The sequence below is a fragment of the Nipponia nippon genome, unplaced genomic scaffold (genome assembly GCF_047370975.1).
Source record: "Nipponia nippon isolate SJK-2023a ecotype South Korea unplaced genomic scaffold, ASM4737097v1 scaffold_5, whole genome shotgun sequence".
In the NCBI taxonomy this organism is placed as follows: domain Eukaryota; kingdom Metazoa; phylum Chordata; class Aves; order Pelecaniformes; family Threskiornithidae; genus Nipponia; species Nipponia nippon.
Window position 1 is genome coordinate 34,090,145 of NW_028262369.1, and position 25,554 is coordinate 34,115,698.

The 25,554-nt window shown below is 35.3% G+C and overlaps 1 protein-coding gene across 18 annotated transcripts in view; it reads right to left on the minus strand.

The window, feature by feature from the left end:
- The window catches only part of FUBP1 (far upstream element binding protein 1), a 37,390-nt gene that overhangs the window by 10,418 nt on the left and 1,418 nt on the right, over positions 1-25,554 (minus strand). The window contains exons 2-23 of one of the 18 annotated variants that reach the window (XR_015699332.1): positions 25,427-25,517; positions 24,375-24,437; positions 23,489-23,527; positions 23,099-23,138; positions 22,228-22,277; positions 22,064-22,135; positions 21,723-21,780; positions 19,978-20,140; positions 19,800-19,898; positions 19,615-19,716; positions 18,851-18,953; positions 18,668-18,768; positions 17,912-18,053; positions 16,499-16,659; positions 15,491-15,645; positions 15,324-15,403; positions 12,308-12,436; positions 11,554-11,628; positions 5,915-6,060; positions 4,279-4,376; positions 3,358-3,405; positions 809-2,457 (exon numbers count right to left, since the gene is read on the minus strand). Coding sequence is in view for 11 of the 18 variants with exons in the window: in XM_087734728.1 (XP_087590854.1) it covers positions 3,343-3,405; positions 5,915-6,060; positions 11,554-11,628; positions 12,308-12,436; positions 15,324-15,403; positions 15,491-15,645; positions 16,499-16,659; positions 17,912-18,053; positions 18,668-18,768; positions 18,851-18,953; positions 19,615-19,716; positions 19,800-19,898; positions 19,978-20,140; positions 21,723-21,780; positions 22,064-22,135; positions 22,228-22,277; positions 23,099-23,138; positions 23,489-23,527; positions 24,375-24,437; positions 25,427-25,517 (1,932 nt within the window). In the remaining 7 variants the exon portion in view is untranslated. Of the gene's footprint in view, positions 1-808; positions 4,377-5,192; positions 5,544-5,914; positions 6,061-11,553; positions 11,629-12,307; positions 12,437-15,323; positions 15,404-15,490; positions 15,646-16,498; positions 16,660-17,911; positions 18,054-18,667; positions 18,769-18,850; positions 18,954-19,614; positions 19,717-19,799; positions 19,899-19,977; positions 20,141-21,722; positions 21,781-22,063; positions 22,136-22,227; positions 22,278-23,098; positions 23,139-23,488; positions 23,528-24,374; positions 24,438-25,426; positions 25,518-25,554 lie in introns of those variants that run through there. The other 17 variants (XR_015699328.1, XR_015699329.1, XR_015699331.1 and 14 more) reach the window with 17 other exon arrangements.

Below are 25,554 nucleotides of genomic sequence, written 5' to 3' on the forward strand. Positions count from 1 at the left end.
TTAAACTGTTATGCTCTTATCAACCAATGCAGCTGATAATCCAAAAGTAAAAACAGTCTCAGTAAGGCTCATAGTAGTCTTTATAGTACCAACATTTGCTTGTAAAACTTCTAATTTTTTCATTGCTTAAATGATACAGGAACAGTTGGTGACAAAATATAAGCCCATCATAGCTAAGTTGATAGGAAGCAAGCTTTAAGAAAAATATTTTCAGAAAGTGCCTAACTTCTCAATCTTTGTTCTCTCTTAATGCAATAAATTTATTGCTGCATCACTAAACATTGACTTCTTAAGGCTACTGTACTATTCTTCTCTAAGACCTCTTGATATCAACACTAATATCATTGTGCTAACACCATCTGAATTGTTCAGCTTAGCTTACGCTTCTGTAGGAACAATTTTACAAACAGTCACATTTTAAATTAAAGAACATGTCTATAAGCCTTAACATAAAGACAAGGTAAGCTGCAGCAAACGACATTTATGCAGTCATTTCAAAGTGAAGTTTTCCTGCGGCTGAATCTGCGGACTGCTCTTTGTATAGTTACCCATTGGAAGTCACTCTTTTGCCTCAATAAAATAGTTACAAATTCAGAAACAGTTTGAAAAAAAAAAACCAGCAATAAGCTGCATGATGTTTTGAATGAGTATTTATCCTAATAGCCATATAAATATATTTTACTTCATTTCATGTGGGTGATGTTCATTCACAGAGGTACTAGTTGCTGCAATATCTTTCCTCTGAACCTGTTATTTCAAACTAACGAAGGCAGGGATACAAGCATAAAAAAGACAAAAAACATTGCTATTATTATCCATCAGTTTACATTTATTGAGAAAAACCATACAAAAAACATTATACAGTTAACGTGTACCCATATTACATACAATGTCAACTCAAGCTCAAAACCACATTTTTGTAAAGCATTCAATTTACCTCAAGTCCAAGCTGCATCTCCCTAAGACACTGTTCCCATCACAGTTGCCTTTTAAAGCCAATCTTCTTTTTACACACGGGTAGTTTCTGCAGAGAACACTTTTCTCAGGACGAAAAGGCATTTCACATGCACGCAAGAGAAATATTTGTGCATACATAAGAGTTTTATAAGCTAGTACTAGGGAAGAGGGAATCCTGTCAACTGTATGCTTTCTGAAAAGCCCAGTCCTCCCTTCCTCCCCCCACTTCCAGAAAAAAGCAAAACAAAAAGCTTTCAGCATGCAATGGAAAACTTAAAAATTACTTTGGAAGAGAACAAGGGAGAAACAGTTTCTATCATCCAATAAAACACCACTAGTAAAAAGATGAAATATTTCAAGATAGGCTGTGCAAGTGAATAATGATCCTGTCCGCCTGGACAGCTTAAAATAGAGGTCTTATGATCATGCTAGACTGAAGATCATCCACCTGACATTTAATTTCATGTCCTATAAAGTATAGGCTGCAGAAAGTGATATGAAAATGCTTTTCCTACTTTGAACATCATGCTTCCTTCTTAAACTTTTTGTAGTCTTCACATTCTACTTAATTTGTGGAACTCTAAGGGGGGTCGGGGAGGGGGGGGCAGGAAACATTTAAAGACACCTTTTGGACAAGTTCATTACATTTCTAAACAAGTCCAGTTATCTTTTTGGATCAGGATAACTCCAATAATCTATTTTCTGTTCTCCTAAGAACTATGAGTTTGGAGACAGAGTTGAAAAATCAACACTATGCTTAGCACAAAATAGCATGCCTGTAAGCCCAGCAGTGAGAAAGCTGGAAGTCAATACACCTCAAATGCTACACACAGGAACATCTCGTCTTCCACACACTAGCAACATTCCAATAAACTGGCTTTTTCTTCTCTATCTCCTCCCCCTGGCTAAGTTTACAATTGTAAAGACTGTTAAGATATTTTAGCAACAACAGTTGAAGACAAAAGTATCATGTAAAAGGAAGTGAACAAATGACTCACCCCAACACTAAATTCACAGTATCAAAATCCAAATGGTACACGCCTAACCTTTTCTGACGTCAAAAATGAAGTTACATATTAAACTACAGATGAAATATTAAGTGGCTTGAGAAAAACTAAAGCACAACTATTAATTTAGTTCAAAAATTCAATATATCTAAGCTTGGCTGTTTAGAAGAATATAAATTAAAATAGATGGTTCATATTATTAAATCACAGTTTAAAAAACTTAACAGATTATGGAACATTATGGTCAAACAAATAATACTTTAAAGAATGAAAAGTGATCAAAACAAAAATTATACCCTACACCATTATGTATGGGATACATTTCAAATCTGTTATGTTTTTGCCAATTTTACCTTCTACATGGAGCCCTTCTATGGTCCATGCTCATCGGCTCACCAATGGCATACACTCAAAGGATTCCTCTTTACTGGTAGTAACTATCTCAGGACCTGATTCTATGAGCTATGATTTGGTGCTTGCAGCATCTTCAGCACTGTGTGTGAAAATGAAGGCAGTATTTTTGAATATTTTTCTTTGATGTACAGATAAGCAGGACTTTGAAAGAGGAGCAGCACATTTTAGAAACAGAATAATCAACAAAAAACCAAATAGATGCTGCTTTACTTTAAGCTAAAAAAAGAAAACCAACAACAAAAACCAGAAAACAAAAACCTGTACCAGACCATCTATAAGACATACAAACATTTTAAACTATCAAAATATACAGCAATTCAGTTAAAGTATCAAGAAACAGGATACACTGACTGCTATATAGATAAAATATTATTTGCTGTACTGTCAACATTTAATTGGTGCACATGCTTTTTCAGTTAAAACATACTAATCGCTGAAACTCCAGAATCTGTTTTCCTATCACGTCAAGTATGAATAAGCAAACTAAGTTATCTAAAAATTCCACTAACACACTATAACTGTAAGACAAGTTATCAAGTTCAGTGATAACAACAAGAAGTCATATTCTTTATATTTAGGTCTTACTGGTTTGAGTGGGAATAGTGCCCTACTATAAAAAACATTTGTGAAGGCTGTTGAAGTTTCTAACCAAAGTAATTACTGCATATTTTTAAAGGTTTTGATTCTTTAATTGCAACAATTAGCTATTTGAGGAAAAATAACAAAAATTACTTATTCTGATCAAGTTTAATTACCGCAATCTACTCATCTTTTCTAAAAAAAAAGATACATATTTACCTAGAAATATAAACAGTTGTTTAAAAACTTAAAAGACTTTCCACTGAAATGGAACCATGAGTAACAATGCATTTGGGGAAGCAGCAGATTGCTTTTCAATACACAACCACAAAGATCTCACAGGGACAACATTAATGTACTGAAATATATTAATTTATATACTTCCTTAGGTTGTGCTTACCTGTTGCTTTTTTGCAGCAGAACCTAAGGTGGAAGGTCTGGGAAGGCACTGTGAAGTATAAATAATTGCACTGTTTGCAATTAATAAAGATTTTATACCTTAAATGAATCAAAATCAACAGCCTCCATTTTGTGAATGATAAAGAATCCAGTGAATTTAATTTTGCTCAGTTTACTACATAATAAATGCACCATTCTATAAGGTTATCTACAAAATACCATGCAAAATATCTGAACTATTAAACGTCATACCCTACACTAAAAGATAGCAAATACTGTCCTAGCCTTTTTTAAGCTATCAGAATAAATCCTAATTTTAAAAGGGATAAAAATAATTCCTTCTGTTTCTACAGCACAATACATACATTGCTAATTACCTGAATAAACTACTTCAATTTTCAAGCCTTAACTTTTACTTCTCTGTGCAGCCACCCTAAAAAAATTTATTCTCAAAGCAACAGTATGGTGTTCCAAAAGATAAAGCAAGTAACAGTTATAGAATTATTTAAAACATACCTACATCACTACATATCTGCAAACTATCTGAAGACAAAGACAACTTCTGTCTAACAAGTGGTTCCAAAGACTTCAATGTTACGATATGCATACTTTAAAACACTGAATGATACAGCTGTCTCAGGAGTACTAATGAAAAACACTATTACTCAGATAAACAGAAACATGATTTTCTTTAGCTATTGCTAAACGTTTCAGGAATACTTACCCACAAAGCTCATATTATGTATATGTATATATATATACGCAAACCTATGTTTATCAATTAAGAAGCAATTATGATTTCCTAAGATATCAGCACTGTATTCCAACATAATAGTCACACAAGTATGGCATTTTCATTATGTGGAACATTGACAAAAAGATACTGTTGCAGTTCATCAATTTGTCATTCTGATGTACTTACAGTGCAATGCTCCTTGAAGGAACAATCAAGGATGATACACAGCACAGTCCTCCTCACCCCTATAGAGCTAGTTCTATACTGGCTGGATCAAACCTGCACTTCAACAAGACAATGGCAAGACAGACTGTATTGCATGTAGTCTAATATATGCAAAGAGCCAATAAATATGCAAAGAGCAAACATAGGATTTCAAGAGAATCAGCTTTTTAGTATGAGCATTAGAGCAATATAAAAAAAAATAATCAATTGATTCAAATACTTCAGTATTTACAAAACCAGAAGTTTTCTGCTCTGCAGGAAGTTCTCAGCCACTCCCCACCACTCAAACAAAACAGCGTTTTAAGGACAGATGCAATTTTTGTAACTACTATGCATACCACATTGACTTTTCTACACTGAATTTTGAAGTGGACTACTTTAAACTGAAGGCTTAAGCACATTACACTTAAAATAAATTTTATAACTAGTCTGAAAAAATCCATAAAATAGTTATGCAGGAACAGTTTTGAAGTATTCAATTAAGAACAAAAGTTATCTGTTATAGCAGCTGCACAGGTCTGAAACAGTGGTCATGTATAAAAGGAAATTTCACTGTTAATGCAATGGAAGTATGCCAAAAGATCACCTTCTTAAACACATGCAGTTTTAATCAAATAGAAAGAAAATTAAGGTAATCAAGATTACTGGTGCTAGGCAGCAAAATACAATGAATGGAAGATCCTCCATCTACAACTATTCTGCAAGAGGGGAAAAACAGGCTAACAACAAGTTTTTAAACTCAACAAGGTTTCATGGGGGGAGAGGGAAAAGAAAAAAAAACCAAAAAACTCATTTGTGTACAGGTACCTTGATTCAGCGTTGCAAATCAATCCTATAATTCTTTATATACCCACATATCCAACTTACCGACACAGGAGGTTTCATATTATTTATTGTAAAGCACAAAACAGGCATTTTAAAAGTGATAAAGTATACATTGAAAAAGTACATTTATATCACAAAGCATTGACCACATAATTGCAAATACATTTGCTGGAATGTGTACATCTACACTAATACTAAAAACAAACCATTTTTCATTTCTACACAGAAATATTACCTCCTATCAGTAGTGATAGATATTTTGTACATTTTCAAAAACACTATTTTTTTAACCAAACAAAATTAAGATCTTCATCAAGGCGTCTGCATCCATACATTTAACAAAGGTTTTTTCCCCCACACAATGAAGCAAATACTGTATTGTCCACTTCTTATTATTGGCCCTGTGCAGAAGAGATACATAAGAGATACACAAAAAGTTAAAGAAAATCCTTTAAATCGAGCTAACTCAGGAGTGAAGCCTTTAAGAAAGAAAAATTGGTTAATGTAAATGGTGGTGGCTTCTTGCATGGTTTTCAAAACCCTGGGAGGAGAAAGTTTTTCTTCTTTTTTTAAAAAAAAAACATCATCACCAAACATATGGATAGATAGAGAACTCAAGTTATCAGGTAAACAAAGTCATCTATTAATTATTGTGAGTTATTTCGCTAGAAAAAAAGATGCATACTCCAAAGGTAACAAAGCAGGAGACATGCAAAAAAATATCTATAACCACTGAAATGGAAGCCAGCCAAAAAACACTTAAACTTTATACCTGTGGTGCTGGAGGATGTTGTGGCATTCCCTGTGGACTTGTCTGGGCGTAATATGCTGCCTGTTGCCTGTAGTACTCAGCCCATGCTGCGCTGTAATCTGGCTGACCACCTGGCGGAGCCCCAGCGGGGGCAGGAACTGCTTGACCTACAAGTAATTAAAATTATATAGCTTTGTTGCTGCAACAGAAATGAGAACATTTCCAAATCTCTCTGCCTAACAAACGTCACCTAGCTTCTTGCAATATTCCTCCAAGGCTTTTGAGTAATCTTGTGGCTGCCTTTTTTTTTTACCTAACCACTCATCCTGTTCTTTTAATGTAATGATTCCCATATAAAACGAAACTGAAGAACTGTAAGGACAGTTTTGTCTGCCTCTTGAATCATGTTCCAGAGAAAAAGTCTTTAAAGACAGTTGATGCAAACTGACCTGAACACCCGGTAGCATTTAAATTAAAATACAGGTCAACAGGCGAGATTATGTTTTATAATCCACCTAGACTGATATCTTACGGTACAGACTGCACTGATTAATTCACCAAATGCCAATTTGTTCACTCCCCCAATTCTGGCCTCCTTAATGCAACTGCTAGGTTATTGCAGATGACATTTTTCAAAAAGAGCATTAATTTTTGTAAACATTTACTCCACTACAGAATATGGTCCTGAAACTTCTCCTTCCAACTTTCGCTTAAGTTCCAATCCTCTATAAATAACAGTGTGCACACACATGTCTGTGCACACACACACACTCTCCTAGACATACAGCTGAGAACTACCAGTCCTTCCAACAAAATCAACTTGCAGTTTAAACACTCTATAAAGGCAATAGATTAATACACAAGGACTCTTTAGTGTATAAAAAAAAAAATTACAGCCAACTTTTTAGGACCTCAGTCATGCCATTCTTCCAAGGAAGGTTTGTCGCAGACATCTTTACTTCCTTTTTCCCCTCAGTCATGCCATTCTTCCAAGGAAGGTTTGTCGCAGACATCTTTACTTCCTTTTTCCCTTCTCTTATTTCAGAAACATCAAACACACTCCACTTACTACCACTATCATCTTCACTTTTTGTCTGAAAGGTGTTTTTGCAGTTACCACTACAGAATGTATCTAAGTAGAACACCACTCTCTATCCAATCATCTCTCCTCACACTTACATGCACCCAGACAAAAGGGTTTTATATGGAATGCTTCATTTTAAGTTTCTTGAACTTCCAAAACAGAACTATTACTACTGTGATATGACATTTTTGTGATTACATTCTTAAAAAGTTATTTCTTTAAAAAAATCAAAGTTTTACAGTCAGAATTAGGATACTACTGAAAAACCACCACCTCCCCAAGTTTTTTCTAGGATACTAGAAGGAAAAAAAAAAACCCAACCCAAAACACAACATCCAATCACACTACATCAAATAAATCCAAGGAAAATGCAAACCTGCACCCTGTACACCTACAGGTGCACCTAATCTTCTGTTCTGCTATCAAGAAAAAGGGGCAGCTTCCACACAAAGAGGGGTGAAAGTTTTCAGTCCTACCTGAAACCACCTTACCTTTTATTTGGATACAAGACCACTGAGCAACCTTCTGGGGAACACGAATATCAAAGATTCTAATGAACAGTTTTCTAGGGTATCAGACAGAAGGTTGGTTTTGTTTGTTTCTTTTTAAAATACTTTTACACAGAAAATTCACATGAAGAATACTAGCTATCCACACTGCTCTTACATGTAAGTGTATTCTCCCAATCCTCTCAAGAACATTAAGTGTGAGCAGGCAATCTGAACATTTGGCAAAGCACTACACTGAACGTCTTCAAAATACAATCTTCCATTTTCCAACCCTCCATACAACTTACACAGTTTTTCCATTTACACTGTAGATATATTAAAAAAACCTCACCATCACTTTTTGGGTTATACAGTAAAGCAATTGTTTTCCTAGAAGAATTTACTTAAATTTCTTCAAATCTCAAGAGCTGAAATCACATTTTACAATTTAAACTTACAATTTACCACAACTTAGAAAGTTATTCTTCTGATCAATTATTTTGATTAAAATGATTTTTAATATGGTTAAAAATTATGCCAGGATACGCTTTTTGTAAGTTCACTATTAATTTATGAGATAATAATTCTACTTAAAGATTATTTAGCTATGTCATAGCTGTCAGTGCAGCTGAATGTCAAAGCTAAGGCATTTTTTGTGCATTATGACCCAAGAATCTTCTGACATTCAGCCAGCTATCCCAAGGCACTGTTGAAATTCAAATAATAAATCAAATAGAGGAAGCTTAACATCTACTCAAAGATGTCAAGACTGGACTTCTGTCCTGAAATGGGTTAGTAAAAGTTCAAAGTATTTTAGCTGCATCATTCTCCTACCAAGTACTGTAAATAATTCTGAACCTACACATGGAATTCAGCAGTTTAGTCAAAATTTCCTTTCAGTGTACGGAACTGCACTGAAACAGTACATGCTCATTAATATCCAGATTCAACTTAGAACACTAACAAACAAGATCAACTACATACAAAGGAAATACAAGAAACACAGAACACCTCCCCACTAAGGAAGGCTAAGAAAGAAAATGCCAGATGATTCTACAGTTTTTCCACTACTCAAATCAAGGGTGATTCTAATAGGAGAAAACTGTTCTTTGTTCTCTTTCCTGCTAAAATGCTGAGGAAATAGTTCCACTATTTTATTATGGAATCCCTCAACTATAAATCAAGCCCACAGTACGGCAGAATGACTTCAGATGATAAATTTACAAACTCCTACAGTGACATATAGATCACTTACTAAAATATGACTTCATGTTTAGAGGGAACTGTTATCCATGGGAGATTTTTAGGGCCAAGCTATGCAAATCTTCATTTTAGCTCTTGTAGGGCAAAATAAAAATCCTATGTCCCCAATTCAAGACAACAGCATCTATGTGCCTTCAAAAGCTAAACTACTGTCTTATTACCTCGTAATACTCAACAGAAATTTGAAACAAATTATCTGAATTTATGAAGTAGGGTACCAAGCAAATAGATAGTATGGGTCACCTACAAGATCCACGTACAGTAACTTACCAGTGCACATGAGTAATTTTACTAGCTTTCCAGTCTTATTTTTAATTGTATTTGCTACTCAAAGCAATAGTCCCTGACCAGGACAAGAGTCTGAAAAAGGAGATGGACTTTGCCACTATATTTGCAAGTTGAAAAAAAGGTTATTTTCAAGTCACTGTTCTATACACTGGAAAGTGTTCTCTGTGATTAGTCGAGTCACACTGCATCAGTAGGAAGCCACTTTGGAAAAGTGTAATGGTTTTGATGGGAATATTCAGGGGTGCTTTTAGAGTTGTCAGATCACTCATAGTTAACAAAGTATGAGAAAATCCAGAGCACCAACTGCAGTATCACATCCAACTTGTTCAGCTCAGTACTGTCACCCTCCTAAGCCTGCCACATGAATTATCAAAGCAGTTTTCTTCAGCAGCAAAAAAAAAAAACCTGCTTGGGCTCAGCAAGTCCCAAGTTTCAGTTCAGTTCTCCAAAACAGCTGTTTGCGTAATTATCTGTGCTGTGAAAAATCTGAAAAAGGAGTCAAAGAGTGAGTGACTTTTAATTCCTACCTTCCCCCTTTTGCACAAGTTAATGGGGACAGAAGCATTACAGTACGGTAGGAAGCACAAACAGTAGCAGCTGTATTTTGAGAGCCCAGAGACCACACAAACCTGCTGATGGACAGGCTTCCTGTTCATCAGATCTTCTACTACTTCTTAACATTGTTGTTAAGGAGGTGGGAAAACACACCTCTATTTAGCACTAAATCAACTCTACATGAATTCTCTGCCCTTCAACCTCACTTGGTCAGTTCTTCCTCTATTCTAAGTGGATCTTAAGACAAATGTTATCTTCCAGATCAAAATTTTCAACACGCTGAAGAAGCAAAAAGTTCTCACAATTTACACAGTCAAGTTATACAGATCCAGACATCAAGAGTTCTCCTTCAGGCAAAGAACTCAATTTGAACTAGAAAAAGAAATTAAGATCAGAACTGCTCATGTTTTTCCTCTTATTTGATTGTTGCCTTGGGATTTTTTAATTTTGCATTTTAAGAGCAATTCTTTAAATCTCCCAATGTCTACCTTTTTTGGGTTCACACTCCTCTTTGGTCTTGCTCCCAGAGACTCTATCCCAACACCTTATAACTAGCTATTATTTAATTAGAGCAAATGCAAGCCTAGTGCAACCCAGACTTCGCCTTCCAGAGATAGCAAATTAGAAAGATGGCAGAGCCCCTGCCAACAAATTACATTACTCTTAAAAAGGCAATGAAAAAAACCCATAACTTGGCATTTCAGAATGTGAGCTGAACTAACAGAGATAGTAAATTGAAAAAAAGTAGTTCAGTGAAACAGGAAGAGGAAAAATGGAAAGGCCCATCATATCTTAAAAATCACGTTTGGGAGTTGTGTTGCAATTTTCTTAGTCTGATACACAGTTCTTAAAGTAAATCATCATTACCTATTTTCTGTTTCATTTCATCACTTATGCTGTGCCAAAATAAAGAAGAATAAAGGTAGTTATGTCTTGGCAAATAATTTGAGATCAACCTGGCAGAAGGCTGCTAAGAGGAATTAAACATGCTATTAATCTTAACTCCAAATACCTTTTAATATTTCATGAGAAAACGGGGTGCAGTTGGAAGAGGGCAAAATAACTCACCAAACCCTCACACCCAAACAAACAGAAAATCCACACTAGATGCTGCTATACATCTGGTCAAACAGAGATACCAGGGAAAGCACTGGCATTCATAAGCCCACTAGTCCTCAGCGTACAGATCTATATCAACTACAATATCCACAGGAGGACACTGTGGACAAAGCACTGACCTGCAAGACATTCCCATGATTTAAAAGATAACAGCAGCTTCTGCCAATGCATCAAGACCACGCATTCTTTCCTTATTCAGTAAATGATGAGACCATCAACTTAACAAGGAAATACATTTCAGTTTTATAAGTCAGCTCAAGCAATATATTTTGAAAAAGCCAGCAACAACATATAACCTGCAGTTTAAACACAGCTCTTAAGTGCTGCAAAGCAAGTACTATTTATAAAAAGGCATGATATAAATGAAAGCTAGTTATGATGCTCTAATAACCTGGAACACAGAAAGCCAGTTACAAGAAAAAAAAAAAAAAAAAAAATCTGTAATCTTAAGAGCATTAGGAAACTGCTACCAAAAAAGACAAACAACAGCTTCATAAAATAGATCAAAGTTGAACTCCAAAACTTACGAAATATACTTTAAAAATATACTTAAAAATACTCAGATTGAAGCATTTAAAATATGTTGTTTCCCAATGATCAAATATAGACATCTCATTAGGTATGAAGTACTTTTGCAAAGCTAATTACTAGCATGAATACAAATAAATGCCTTAAACACAACACAAATTTTTAAGTCTGTTTTTCTGCAGGGTTCAGGCCCTCTAGCAGTATATGGTTCAGAAGACATACGGATTGTGCATTTTTTTTTTTTTTGGAGTAAAAAACCCATCTCATCAAAAAAGATACACAAGTCTCCTAAAACATTCTACTATGCAATAACAGAAAAAAACAAGCACACGTACCCATTTTTTTGTAGTATTCCTCCCAGGCCTTGGTATAGTCAACCTGCCCTGCTGGTGCTGGATTTGGCTGATCTCCTGAATTACATTAAGAATAGTCAATGTAAAAGTATAGTCAATATAAAAGTACTGGGTTTTGTTTCACACATAGAACAATTTACAAATCATCAGCTGAATTTTTCAGTACCAATCCCAAATAACATCACTCAAATCTAACACTATAAACCTCTGTGGTACATGCTACTACAAATATAAACAATTAGTAAAAGACACCACAAAGAAACAAAAAATTGTTTAAAGTGTTTGGCGAGTTTAAGATTCGGGAAATGCACACCACTCACAGTACAAAATACTACTTAAAATTGAAGTGGTAAGCCTCATCCAGGCACAACAATTATACTAATACAACTAAATACTACCATTGTAATTGTCCTTAAACCACGGGAAGTGATGCAACTGTTTAAGCAAATGACAGTTTGCCTCGTTCCATTTTTATAATTGACTGCACTATGTATACACAATTAAGTCAGCCCAAGTAGCAGCAAAATTCTCTTTGGAGTACATTACAAGATAAATACATTACCCTTATTACTGCTGAAATTAAGAAAAGCAATGTTGAAGGCTGTAAGCAAGAGTTTCCCAAGAAAACCAGCTACCTTACAATCGATTTACCCAAGATATGAGGACAACAATAAAAAATAATGGGGCACCTACACCCCCAGCAATGAGAAATTTATCTATTTTACTGAACAGCTACCTTGTCCATTAGTTTGGGTTGTAGCTGGTCCACCAGGAGGGGCTGCAGGTGGTGGCTGTGCTTGCTGCTGATAGTAGTGAGCATAATAAGCTGCCCACGCTGCTGAATTGGGATCTGTTCCTGGCTTACCTATGAAAACAAAACATAAGCATTTATAAAAAGTAGTACGAACAGAATTAACCCTGTCCTAAGCAGTCATATTTTCCTCCAAGGGAAAATCCATCTAAACCAAATAACCATGTACATCCTGGAAGTATCTTTTCTTTCTAGCACAAACTTTTGATCAGGTTTCAGACAAGTGTATTGTACAAAGTACACTTTCATAGGACTGATGAGATAAAATCATTCTAGAACCCTTACTACTACAATGTCACTTACTAATTTTTAAATGTGATAAATAGAAACAGATTTTCAAGTTTATTTAAACAATCATGTTACTAAATGGTAGCATCAATGAATCATTCTAGCACCAAAAAATTTCAGTGTTTTTACTTTTGTTATAACCTCACACTAATGACACTGGCAGAGGAGGCATGCCAAACACATATTTCTGAAACAGAAGAATACAAATTTTACTATCCATTTGCAATGCTGGTCAGTTAAACTTTAAGGTAACAGTAAAATACAGAAACACATAGTATTTTAAGAACCTGGGTCCCCATACATGGCTATAAAGCATCACTGTTTACTTACAGCTTTTTAGCATAACAAATAATAGCAACACTTGCATCTTCCGCAGCTCTCTCTGTGCTTCCCTTATTTTTAACTATATGTAGGTAGGCCAACGATGCTGCTTCCTAGAGCCTTATTTCTGTTTTTCACATATAGCCTTTAGGAATGGCTTATTCTTGCTGAATCAGAGAGACTGATTACACTACAAGACTGGCAAGCCGCAAAAACTGCAAATCTACTGTTAGAGAATGTAATGTTCTATAACACAACCAGCATCCTTTAACATTATTTGCATCCTTGAAGAATAAAAATATCTGCAAATAAATGCAGCCAGCTGAGGGAAGAACTTCAAATAAAGACACTGACACAACTGATACTTTAGAATAACTACACGTGGAAATGGCAGTATATTTCCCCCCAAACACAAAATAGGTAAGGCAGCGGCTAATGGAAGAGAAAGAAGAGATCCCCTGAAAAAGGCATTCAGGGAGAAGAGATCCACAACACAACAAATTTCTTGCAGCATTTCATTTAGCATTAAAGCCAGATGTAACCACTTAAAATGCACACAGTAGTATCAGCATACAGAAAACAATGTTAACATGCTGCTTCCTTTTTAAATTACACTGCTTCCATCAACAATAGTGGATTTAAACTAACATGTACTATATTCTACGGTTACCTGCAAATATCAAATAAGCCATTGCTTGGTTCCCCCCCTCCTTCCCCTTAGTAGCTACTTCTCTAGAATAGAAGAACAGAGCAGGATTCATTAAATTTCCAAAGAAATCTGACTGTAGTAACTAGCTCCACTTTCACATGACAAGAGGCAAGCATGGATCTGGAGAAAGCACCTCTGAAAAAAAATACTGAAATAACCCATTTGTTACACTGAAATGAGCAACTAAGTGGACAACGGTACAAAACTCATCCAAATAAATGCTAGCTGAAAGAAACACCAACTTCAACTGCACACAGGAAAACTTCATTAGATTTTTAAGGAGTATTTATCCAAACAATGGTTATAAAATCATCATCAAGATGATACCAAGGTGAGTATTTACCATTTTTCTTACAGATCTTTAAGTAGATAAATGACTATAAAAAATGAAACGTTGGCATGAAAAAGGCTGCAACATGTTGGCAGTGGTTTTGGATTAAATGATACTTTTGGTATGCTGAGACTTCAAGTCACTGTGAATCATTCTACTTTTAGATAACAACAATAGGCATTTTTAAATACTAAACTGAATGCATGCAGAGCTACCTTTTGTAAGAGTTAGGAAAACGAAACCAGAAGTGGTTCTTTGCCAAGAAAGGATATATGAAAGACTTGAACATGAATAGGACTCTCCGTAGATTGTAACATCCTCCAAAGTCCTCCCCTTTTTCACTAAAGGAACTTGTGTCAGGACCAGTGAGTATCAGAAAATATTTATTCCATTTATAACAAAAATAAAATTGAGATCTTTTGGCTGAAGTTCTGAAGAAGCTCTACCTCAAACAAATGAGGTATGAGTGACTGAAGCATCTAGCCTTACCATGCCTTCTGTGACTGGAGTTCCGTTTCCCCATACGCTCTAGTCCAACCAAAGGATATAACTTAAAGAAAAGCAGGATACTAAAACTTTGGGAAGCTGTAATTAGGTAAAAACTCCCGGTCTTCACAAAGGTAAACAGAAATAGAAGAAACAGATTCTACAAAGATGGGTTTCAGAAGAAAATACAAAACTATTATATGCAAAAGCTCAAAATACATGATCCTAACTAGTTTTACTGTATTAACAGCAGTTCAACAGAAGTTTTATCCCTCAAAAAGGACTGAACAAAATACATTTGTGTAAGACTCTGAGAAGCAATCCTCATATAGGTCAACAAAAGCTAGAAATATATAATATAGCATAAACTGTGCAAAGTCAGGATCAGTGAGATTGTAAGGGGCACTGTTTAAAATAAAACACAAAGTCATTGACTACTAGGGAAAGAAAACATCCTCATTAAAGAACTTTATGTAAAAACATCCATTCTAAGAAAAATGAACTGATTTGCACAAAGTCAGTTAATCAAGAGTCTTGCAAAAAGTATTGTAAATTGGGATGCAATGTCAATAACATTTAGTAAAGAACATTCCAACTGTAACAACTGAATTTCAACATCTCACAAGCAACACGTGGGAAGTTTAAGACATAGGTAAACCGACAATCGGTAAGGAAAAGCCTGAAGAACAGGAGCTTTTTCAGATTTACCAGTGTGACACAAATGAACTGTGAACATATACTTGTAAGGACAAAATGCATGTACTCAAAGTGTATCCACACTACAGCACAACTGTGACATTTCTTACCTGGATCTGGTGGATTTGGTGGCTGCCAGTGCGGATAAGCATTTCCCCATCCTTGCGGAGCATACGGAGCTGGAGGACCACTATAAGAGATCAAGTCATACATATACAGTGAAAGCCAGTTCCAGGGTCACCCTACAAAAAAGGAAGCTAGCTGAAGCAGTACTTACTGAGGTGCAGGGCCAGGAGGCCCTGGATTATAAGGAGCTGGGTTATATGGTCCCATGGGAGCACCAGGACCAGGTGGCCCAGGAGGTCCATGTGGGCCAGGAACAACACCATGGGGTCCATGAGGAACAGGTGGACCCAATGGATTTACTGGACCCTGAAACAAGAAGAGCACACAGATGAAAATAAACCTTGAAGTTCTCCATTTTTCAGCAGTTTGGAAGCACAAGTCTGAACACTTTAAGAATATAATCTAAAAGGTTTGGTTGTTTTTAAATTAAGACACTTCCCTGGAGAAAACAGTCATTTTGAAGATTAACTAGGTTTATGGCTAGTTAAAGAAGAGAATTAAAAGCAGCTGTGGCAGTAATAGCAACTAAAAAGCTACATTTATTTTAGTTCTTTCTTGAGGAAACAAAGACTTTTACAAATAAACATGGATTTTTCCACAAGTTGTATTAAAAACCCCACAAACTAAAACACGACTATCAGTGTTTTAAAATAAACTGATACATCTAAATCTGCCCAATCTTGCTAATTAAATCTGTTTGTAAGATCAGGTAGGAAAAACAGGTAGTAAATTTGATTACATGCATACACATGCAAACAAAAGTGCAGTGAATTTAAAGAGCGTGAACTTGGATTAAAACTCTACGTAAATACACTGAGACTGGAAAACTAAGCACACAGTTTGGTAGCTTTAACAACATCAAGAATACCTTTGAAGTCATCAAATTTTTCATTACACACAAAGCGGGCATCTTCCAAGAATACATAATTAAAAAATACACTATCTTACATTGAAGAAAACAACCGTTTCTTTCCATTTCAAATTTTTGCTTCTTTTGGTGCATCAAATTATGTTTATAGTACTTTAAATCCAGATTACCATTTATTATTATCAATTTATTATTTAAGTAATTTGGAAGTGAAATAGAGGAAAAGTCTCCACAAAAGAGACTCACTTCCTACTCTGTTATAATAGCAAACCAAAATAGTTATACACTCACTCCAATCTTTTCTTCTATAAGCTGTCGTGCATAATCTATTTGCTGGGGTGTTCCACGGATAGTAAACATCTTCATGTTTGGATCCGCATTAGGTGGAGGATTTCTTTGAAGTTCTATTCTAGCACCAGACTGCTGGCTTATGCTTTTAATAGTTTCACCACCTACAATGCAACATACAGCTTTTATGACAAGCATTAAAGCGAAAATACTAAGATTCAAGTCAGAGAAAGTCAATTGCTTAAGATAGAAAAGTGAAGAGACACCTATTCTTATAAGCGATACAAGAGCATTCTAACAACTAAAAAAAAAGCCTCTTTGGTGTAGTATAGAGCTTTGATTGCAATAAACTAGTCATACAATTATTTTTTAAATTAAAGACCACAATATTGTCACTCAGAAAGAACAGCAGAGAATTCCTACAATGTTGTCTGGTTTTTTCCATTCATGTAAAGATGTAAGATTAGACATGAATAACAACCAATACCCACGGTTATCAGTAAATACAACCTTAAAGCCTAACCTCCCTATAGAGCAGTAGGCAAGCACAGATGACAAAAAAAAAACCCCAAGCCCAGAAGCTGACCAGATGGTAAAGTCCACATTTTTTGCAGTGCACTAAAATCAGAAAGTTAAATTCCCTAAACTAGTTCCTCCTCTTATAGGATCCTGAGAAGTCACATGTATCATTAGCAGGCATAAAGTTTTCAAAACAGGGGTAAATTGGCATTTAAAAAAACAACCAACCAACCAACACCCCCAAAAACCCACAACCAAAAAAAAACCCCACACCAACAACAATCAACCTTCCAGGTCAAGAACTGAACTATGTCAGCCTATTTGTTGTGTTTGGAAAACATGTTACAAACAAAAGATTAAGATAACTCAAGGGTTTCATTTAGAAGCATACAGTAAATTATTTTTAAAACAAAATTATTTGAGAAGTAATTATTTTAAAAAACACACACATAAGAAATTGTTACAGGACTCCACTGTAAAAGATCTTCACTGGAATATGTGAAAATTGGTTTCAAGAGTGAGTTACACATGCAATAACGCTAGGCTAATCAAGCGGTATCAAATGCAAGCTAACTGTATCAAATGCAAGCTAACATCATGTACGAATCCACCAAACACTACCAATGTAACTCAGTACTTACTACTTTAAAAAAAATGGGTTAGATAAATTGATTGGTTCTTGAATTTTAACTACTGGGGTATGTGTTTTGGTGCTGAAAATCTGAAAAGAATATTAGGATAGTTACAATTTAGCAGTATTATGTTGCTCCACTGTACATGAAACTATTTGCAAAGGCTTCTCTTGAAACATGTCTCTAGTATGGCTATTTGTACAAATAGAAAAGCTGAGAGTTTTTTTAACTACATATAGATACACGTATATATAAGATATATTGCCTTTGCCAATGATTAATCCAGTTTTGCCAGTGGGAACAATAAAATTGAATTCCTGTAATCCACCAGGAGGCCCCATGTTCCAGTTGCCTTGGCCTCTACCCCTTCCTCGACCACCAGGTCCTGGTCCACCAGGGTTACCAGCCTAAAAACAAAAAGCAACAAGTTAGCATGTTTATAAAAATTACTGCAAACTTAATATTAATGCCAGCTGGTTACATCACATCATTTGTTAAGAAAAAACTGATTTACTACTCAAATAGTTTCGATAGTTTCTTTTCCAGAAGACCTAAATTACATTTTAAAATATGTTCTGTACAACTCTGCATATGAAAGATGAAGAAGGAAAGGATATAGAAGAAAGCAGAAAGTTTCACATGTACAAAGATGTAATTTCTGTCTGCCTTCTGTAAATGCAGTGGTAGGGCTCACGTCAAAATAAGCATTTAAACCGTCTTTTAAACACCAATTACAACCAAAAGTAACAGCATATCAGCTATTAATACAAGACAACAGAAGCAGCAGGTCTAAAACAAGCCAGATCAAGAACTGCCATGACTCTGAATCAGTATTATCATGATCATCCTGACACTTGCAAAACTGTAACTGTAAAAGCAAACATTCATATTCCAGACTGAACTTTGAAGTAGATTCAAATAACACAATTATTTTCTTTAGTTACACACTCATTTTTAAAATTTTAAGTCTTTCCAAAAGTCTGGCAGGAGAGTTTAAATGGTAAACAACATATTACCCAACCTGAACACTTCGAAGGAGATCTGTAATGATTTCTGCAGCATGCTGACATCTGTCAGGAGGCCCTGTGATTTGGGCTATTCTATCTGGAGTTGTTCCATCATCTGGAATAAAAATGAACTATTCTAGTATATGTAATCCAGTAAATTTACTCAATTCACAGAAACTTATGGACATACTACCAACCTGGCTTAAACTGGATCCTAACACCAGCATCATTCTGTATCTTTTTTATCATCTCTCCATTTCTTCCAATTACAATACCTACAGCAAATCGTGGTATTGGAACCTTAGAGAAAAAAAGAAGTCAAGATGTCAATGATACAAATATTCCTACCAAATTCACACAATTAAAGGGTCACATATTAGAACGGTAAACTAGGGCCAGCCCTATGACACTTAAGGCTTTTTGAAGTGTGAATTTTTTAATATCGAGCCTAACAAATACTGGACGAAAGCATCAAAAAGAAAGAGATCCTATGCACTGCAAGTTCTCATAGTGGCAGCAATTCCAGTGGATATTATGCTTCTCACAATCAAAGAACAAAAGTTCTAATGGGCCTAAAATGCAGATTCTAGCAGATGAAACTTTCAGCCTCACCTCTGATGAACAGTTATAAGGTCATGACTTGCATAGTAGGTGGACTTAAAATATTCTTCGGTGAAGGCCAAACTCCAATTTCTATAATGACATTATATACTTAGCCATAAAACTCATTTGCTTATTTGATAAAAAAACTCCAGCTAGCTGAAACTGTTCAGAACTGCTGGTAATGCAAAGTGAATGCTGCACGCCATCTAAAGTCGTAATTTCAGCAATGATCAAGTAATACTTACATGCCACAACCACTTCTGGTATCTGTTTAAGATTTTTCAGTGGTATTACACAGCTTAACATTTTAATGTTAACAACTCAAAATACAGTGAACAAGTTTTTCAACCATGCTTACGTCTATCCCTTCATTTCCTCCTATTCTTGACCCATATTCGTTGCGCACCTCTCTAAAGCCACCTTGATCACGAATTAACTCCAGCACCATTTCCTTGGCTTGCTAAAAGAAGAATGAAAGTGCATTTAGGTACTGCAACATTGGAATGGATTTTAAAATGCTCTGAATTCTGAAGGACTCCATACCTGAACTTTATAAGGGTCTCCGGTTATCCTAAGGGGCTTGTCTGCACCAGTGTTCTGTGGACCATCTTGAATCATGACCATTTTGACACCTGCTCGCTCCTATTTGACAAAAGGAAGGTCAATACCCACCCAAATCCACGTTCGATACTATCACATTTAAAAAAAGACACACATGTACCTGTAATTGTTTAATTGTCTCTCCACCTTTTCCAATAACTAATCCTGCTTTACTTGCTGGAATCATAATTTCTTGGACTGCATTTCCAGGTCCATCACCATGATGAAAGCCAGGTGCAGGTCTTCCCTTTTCAACTATCTGATCAAGTAATCTTTTTGCTGATCTGTGGAGGGATACATACATTTATAAATACACTTATTCCTACAAGTATCACCTGCCCACACCTATTCTGCTTGGAAATTTCTTCTTTTCTTAATTTGAAAAGTTTCTGCAGAAGAAATATAATTACTACCACTAAGAAATATGAGGCAAACTCAGTAAATCTGTAACAGTAACTTAAGAAACTAATTGCAAGATAATGTGGTAGACCTAAACCCACCCCAATGTCAGAATACAAAAGGTGGTTCTTTACCAAACACACGTAAGTCACCTCCTCAAACATGACCATCATCCCTGAATATAGTTACATTGATCAAACCTTAATTCAGAGCAAAAGATGGAAAACTTGTCCTTTAAAATATTGAAAAAATACATGCTAATGAGAAGATTTGAAATTGTTACAATTTACCTTTTTTAGTGCATTAAAAACAATAAATCACCAGACAGAAAGGTTTTTCTAACTTTCCTTAATTTCAGTAGTAATTTAGGTAACCTCTCATTTGACAGTAATTTTTCTTTAACCTACTAACAGCCAACCTTAAGGCAGATCTATTTTATGTTAAGTTTTATAAAAAGGCAAAATAAACCTGGCTTTAACACCAAGTACTGTGATAGCTGCTGCTTGATTCAGCATGCAAAGTAAGGACGTTTATACTTCTAACCATTACCAAAACAGTGGACAAAGCAAGTATATATTCACCACAGATGTAAGTCAGTTGCCATCAGAGTAAAATTATGATTACAGTACTAACATTAGTTAAAAACTCTTCCCTCTAACAGGCGAGCAGAATAAACTATAATTAGAAAGAAAATTCCCATAAAGGAATGACTTCATTAACAGCAGCCTGCTTGGCTGCCACGTAAGAGGAGAATGCCACGCTACTTTCCCAAAGGAAAACATGTAGCTGCAGGCCTTACCTGCAAACATGAAGTGGGAGCAGCTAACATAAATGAGGTAATACCAAATATACTACTACACTTAAGATCTTTCCTAGCAAAGCCAGGACAAGTCAAGTCTTCAAGTGGTTATATATTCTCCAGGCCAGTAAAAAAAAAAAAAAATTGCTATCATCCTCTTCCCTGAACACAGAAAGGCAAAAGTTAACTTTGCTGATAGGTATTACATAGACACCACTTTCCTAACTTCTGGTATACGTTAATTTATACCAAAGACATTTAAGAACTCTGATGGGCTGGGCTTTGAGTAACTCCTACTCTCACACATTACTGATTTTCCACATTTTCCCTGTGATCTTCCCATTTATGCTTACTAAAGAGTTTCTTTTTAGCACACCTTTCTCAAGCTGAAATCAGTGCATGCTTAGGTAAGTAATATCTACAACAAGATTTGGACTTGAAAAGTTGAAGTTCCGTATTTTTGTCTTAAAACTCCAAGTATGTTGAGGGATCTGACTGCAGGTTCAGGGCCTTTTTTCTTATGTATACATTTAATTGTCACCAAAGTGCCTTTTCAATAGAGGAAAAACATAGTATTATAGACATGCTATCTAGCCATTATATTTAGATCTAAAAACTGAAGTGCATTACACAGTTAAATATGAACACACAGAATTTGTTTTACTTACTGAACAGACTCTGGTGTTCCAGTTAGCATACATGATCTTTCAGGCAGACCTCCACTATCTACAGTCATAAAATAAAACCAATTTAGCAGTGATGTTAAGTCAGAAAGAGATTATGAAATGAAACATAATATACAAACTACTGGAACGTCATTGAAGTATAATAATCAGTGTATTACAGCATTTTGCATTTCTTTAGACTGTGATAATTGCAATTAGCACAAAACATTAAATTATACCTTAAATGAAGGTTCAGGCAATTAGAAGCAATGATCAGCCTTCTGAACTTTCTACCAAAAAACCCAGCAAAATAAACAAGGAAAAAAAACCCCACAAATAGTTACCAGGTGCAATCTGTATTTTACAGCCAGACTCCTGCTGTATACGTGAGATCTGCTCTCCACCTCTGCCAATTACTTGGAAAAAGAAAATATAGAAAGATTATTTGTATTAACAGCTTCTGCTAACATCCCTCACTATACTACACCAGCACATCCATACTACTTACTGAATCCAACCATCCCATCTGGAACTTTGTACTCCTCTGTCATCACAGACCTACAGAGAACGTTAAATCAAACAAATACAACAACCGTTCAGAGACCAAACTGGCATTAAATTTATATACGTCCTCCCATTAAACTAAAGAAAGCTAGTGCCCCCACTATTGCCCTGGCTTACTCGCCTCTCTCCAGAAGTCATTATGCAAGCACAGTACTACGTAAACTAACAATATACAAAAGTGACCACAAAAAGTTCAAGTATAATACAAATTGATTTAAGTTTTCCTTCCTCTTCTTTACTGTTAACAGATGTGCGGTACAGAAAAGGCCAGTGTGGCATTTTAAGTTTCATCTGTATATGCAGCTAAGTATGCTGAAAATACACAAATTTCAGGATCTCATCTACCAAAACCAGCCAAAGCATAAGAATAATAGTTGCATGTGGTTTAGGGAAGAAATGAGTGGAGAAAACTACTAAGTTGTAGCAAAGACAGCTGACTGAGCAATACACTGTATTAAATCCGAGTTGGTTTTTTTAATCCATTAGCTTTCCTTTTTGTTTACAAGATAGTGTCAACCCTTCCCCCTTCAGATCTGCTTCCAACTTCTGATTACGCTACCTATGCTCAAGCAGTAAAAACCAGCAACGCGTTTTCCTTTTACTAAGCTTGACGCACAGCCTAGGCTGTGAAGAGAAAAAGACTGCAATGTAGATGCATTTTAAGTGTTTGGCTTGGGACTTGCTGAAATTTCAACAGACCACACATACAGAGTAATTGCTTTATGCATTGATACCACTTTTTCAGAAAAGTTTCTTGAAACTGCTTTCTTTCAGTAAAAAATAAAACTCTACATAAGATGCAGTGTTACTCTTACCTTTGTTGTTGATGCATCGGTGGTAGCTGATTTCCAAAAGCTATAAACAAATATCATTAAAATTAAATTCAAACAAATAGTATCATTTACAACTAAGCTTCTCCTTTGATAATAAAACTTAATTGTATCAACTTTTGCCCAAGTTGACTTTTTAAGAAGTGTTATCAAGAGGTTTAAAAACAACTAAGAAGATTCTCAGCTGTTGCTAACAACATTGTCAGTTTTACAAAGCAAACATGCACTGCTTCAAGAAAATAAGACATAAACCCCCAGCCATTCTTTTGATCTTACTGATTCAAGTATCACCTACCAGAACACTGTTTCAAATTCTTGTTCTGACAATGCTATACTTGTTTAGGTTTTTTTGGCAACAAAATAAAAATTACTTACAGTCATTCTGAGGAGCAACTTTCTTAGCATCTGGTTGATCTGCAAAATTAAGATTTTTTAAATTTTTTTGCCAGGAAATTCAAGAAGTGTTTACACCTTTTAGTGTGAATTGTAACTTTCCAGTGTATTTTAGTCCCCCTTTCCTTTTTTTTCCTTTTTTTTTCCTTTTCTTTCTTTTTTTTTTCCTCCAATTTCAGGGAGTTGATCATCTGAATAAAAGAAAGAATCTCACGAACACTCAGCACTTGGTTAGTATAGCTGAAAAGGTGTTAGGTTTTTCCATATTGTCTATTAGTAGTTTAACAAAAGGCAGTTTTCAGAACACGCTGTAGATTGCTCATAGATACCCAGTCACTGAAACTTAATTAAGACAAGGAACAAAGTTTAGCTCTGTTGGTTGCTCAAGCTAATGATGCTTCTATAGTAAAAAAAAAAAAAAATCAAATCCATACAAAAATCAACAATGATTTAAAGAAAAAAAAAATCTGACAATGACCACAAATCTAGATCAAACATCTGAAAATACAACAGTATCACATGGCAATGCAACCTCAATCTGAATGTCGATTTGAAATTCCTGTCCAAATATCAAGCATTTCATAGCATAAAACTTCAAAAAAAAGCAGATTCAAAGCAACTACAGCACTACCATCCAAATCCTTTCTGTACAGTAAATGAATAAAAGGCATAATTAACCTATATCCAAAAAGATAGACTTCAGATGCTTCCTTCCCACCCCAAAATAAAGGTTATATGAACCACCATAATTTATGTGCAGCAAAAACTCAGACACATATTCCAAGAAATATTTGTGTCAATCCAGAAAGATCCACTAGTTTATGTCATGTTTACATACTAAACACAGGTAATAAATAAAAATTCCTGCCTTTAAAAGGAGAGGGCATTCCCTCCCAGTGTGTTGTACTGCTCGGACTTGTCCAAGAGCCATCTACACATAAAATAAAAAGAATACATTACATATATCATCTGAAGCATCATTAGCTCATTTTTTGTATACTAAAAACCTCACCGTTAATAGAAAAAAAAATATTTTATTACAGGACACAAGAACTCCTGATATAAAGCTTTAGTTACATTCTGTAGACTGAGTTTCAATCCTCGTAAAGGAAAAAAAGGCATTGCTCTTTTGTGAGACCTATGAGAACATTTCAACAAGCTCAAGAGATTTCTTTCCACAATTTAGCCAGGATTTTGTGTGTATATTAAACATATCAAACCCTGTTAAGTTCAAACTGGCTGCTTAGTAAGAGACAGAAGACGACACACACACATTTCAGGAGAAAACTTTACTGCAGTATAAGGCAAATCCAAAAAGCTGCAACAAGTTAGAAGATTTAAATATGATCTTATCAGGGTTCACACATGCTATAGGCTTAAATACCAGACTAAGCAGAAGTGCCTACAAGGTAGAAAAATTACTTTCCTGTCTTTTTTTAAAGTCCTATGCTTTTACAATGAAATGCATTAATACTTCTATTTGAAACTGTGCAATAATAAAGTATATGAAACAATCAAATTTAAGAAGTGATCACCTCCTACTCTAAATGTAGTTTAGAAATTGTAATCGGTCCTACATAACAACAGAAGACTTAAATCACATACCTGTGTAACAGTTTCTCAACCATGAATTTATCTGCCCCCCGCCCCGGCATACATTTTCCTCTTTACAGCATTTAAACCACATTTATAATATTTTAGAATAGGCTTACATTCACTTCAAGTTAGTGCACAATGGTTTAAAACACATTTCCCCATTAAACTGAAAATGAAAAAGCATGTCATGATCTATACAGGGAACAAAGTGTTTTTATGCTGTGCTATGGAAAAAAAAAAACACAAACAAAAAAACCACCTGCAATCTTTCTGGCACCTTGGTCGTACTCAACAAAAATAAATGCAGCAGTAACGAGTGCATACCTCCATCCTCAAGAGGTCTTTTTTGTCCTCCATAACCGTAGTCGTTTGAATTCATTGATGTGCCAGCATCTCCTCCAATTTTTGCTGCAATCTAAACAAAAGGCAGATGTTGTGAGTTAAAAAAAAAA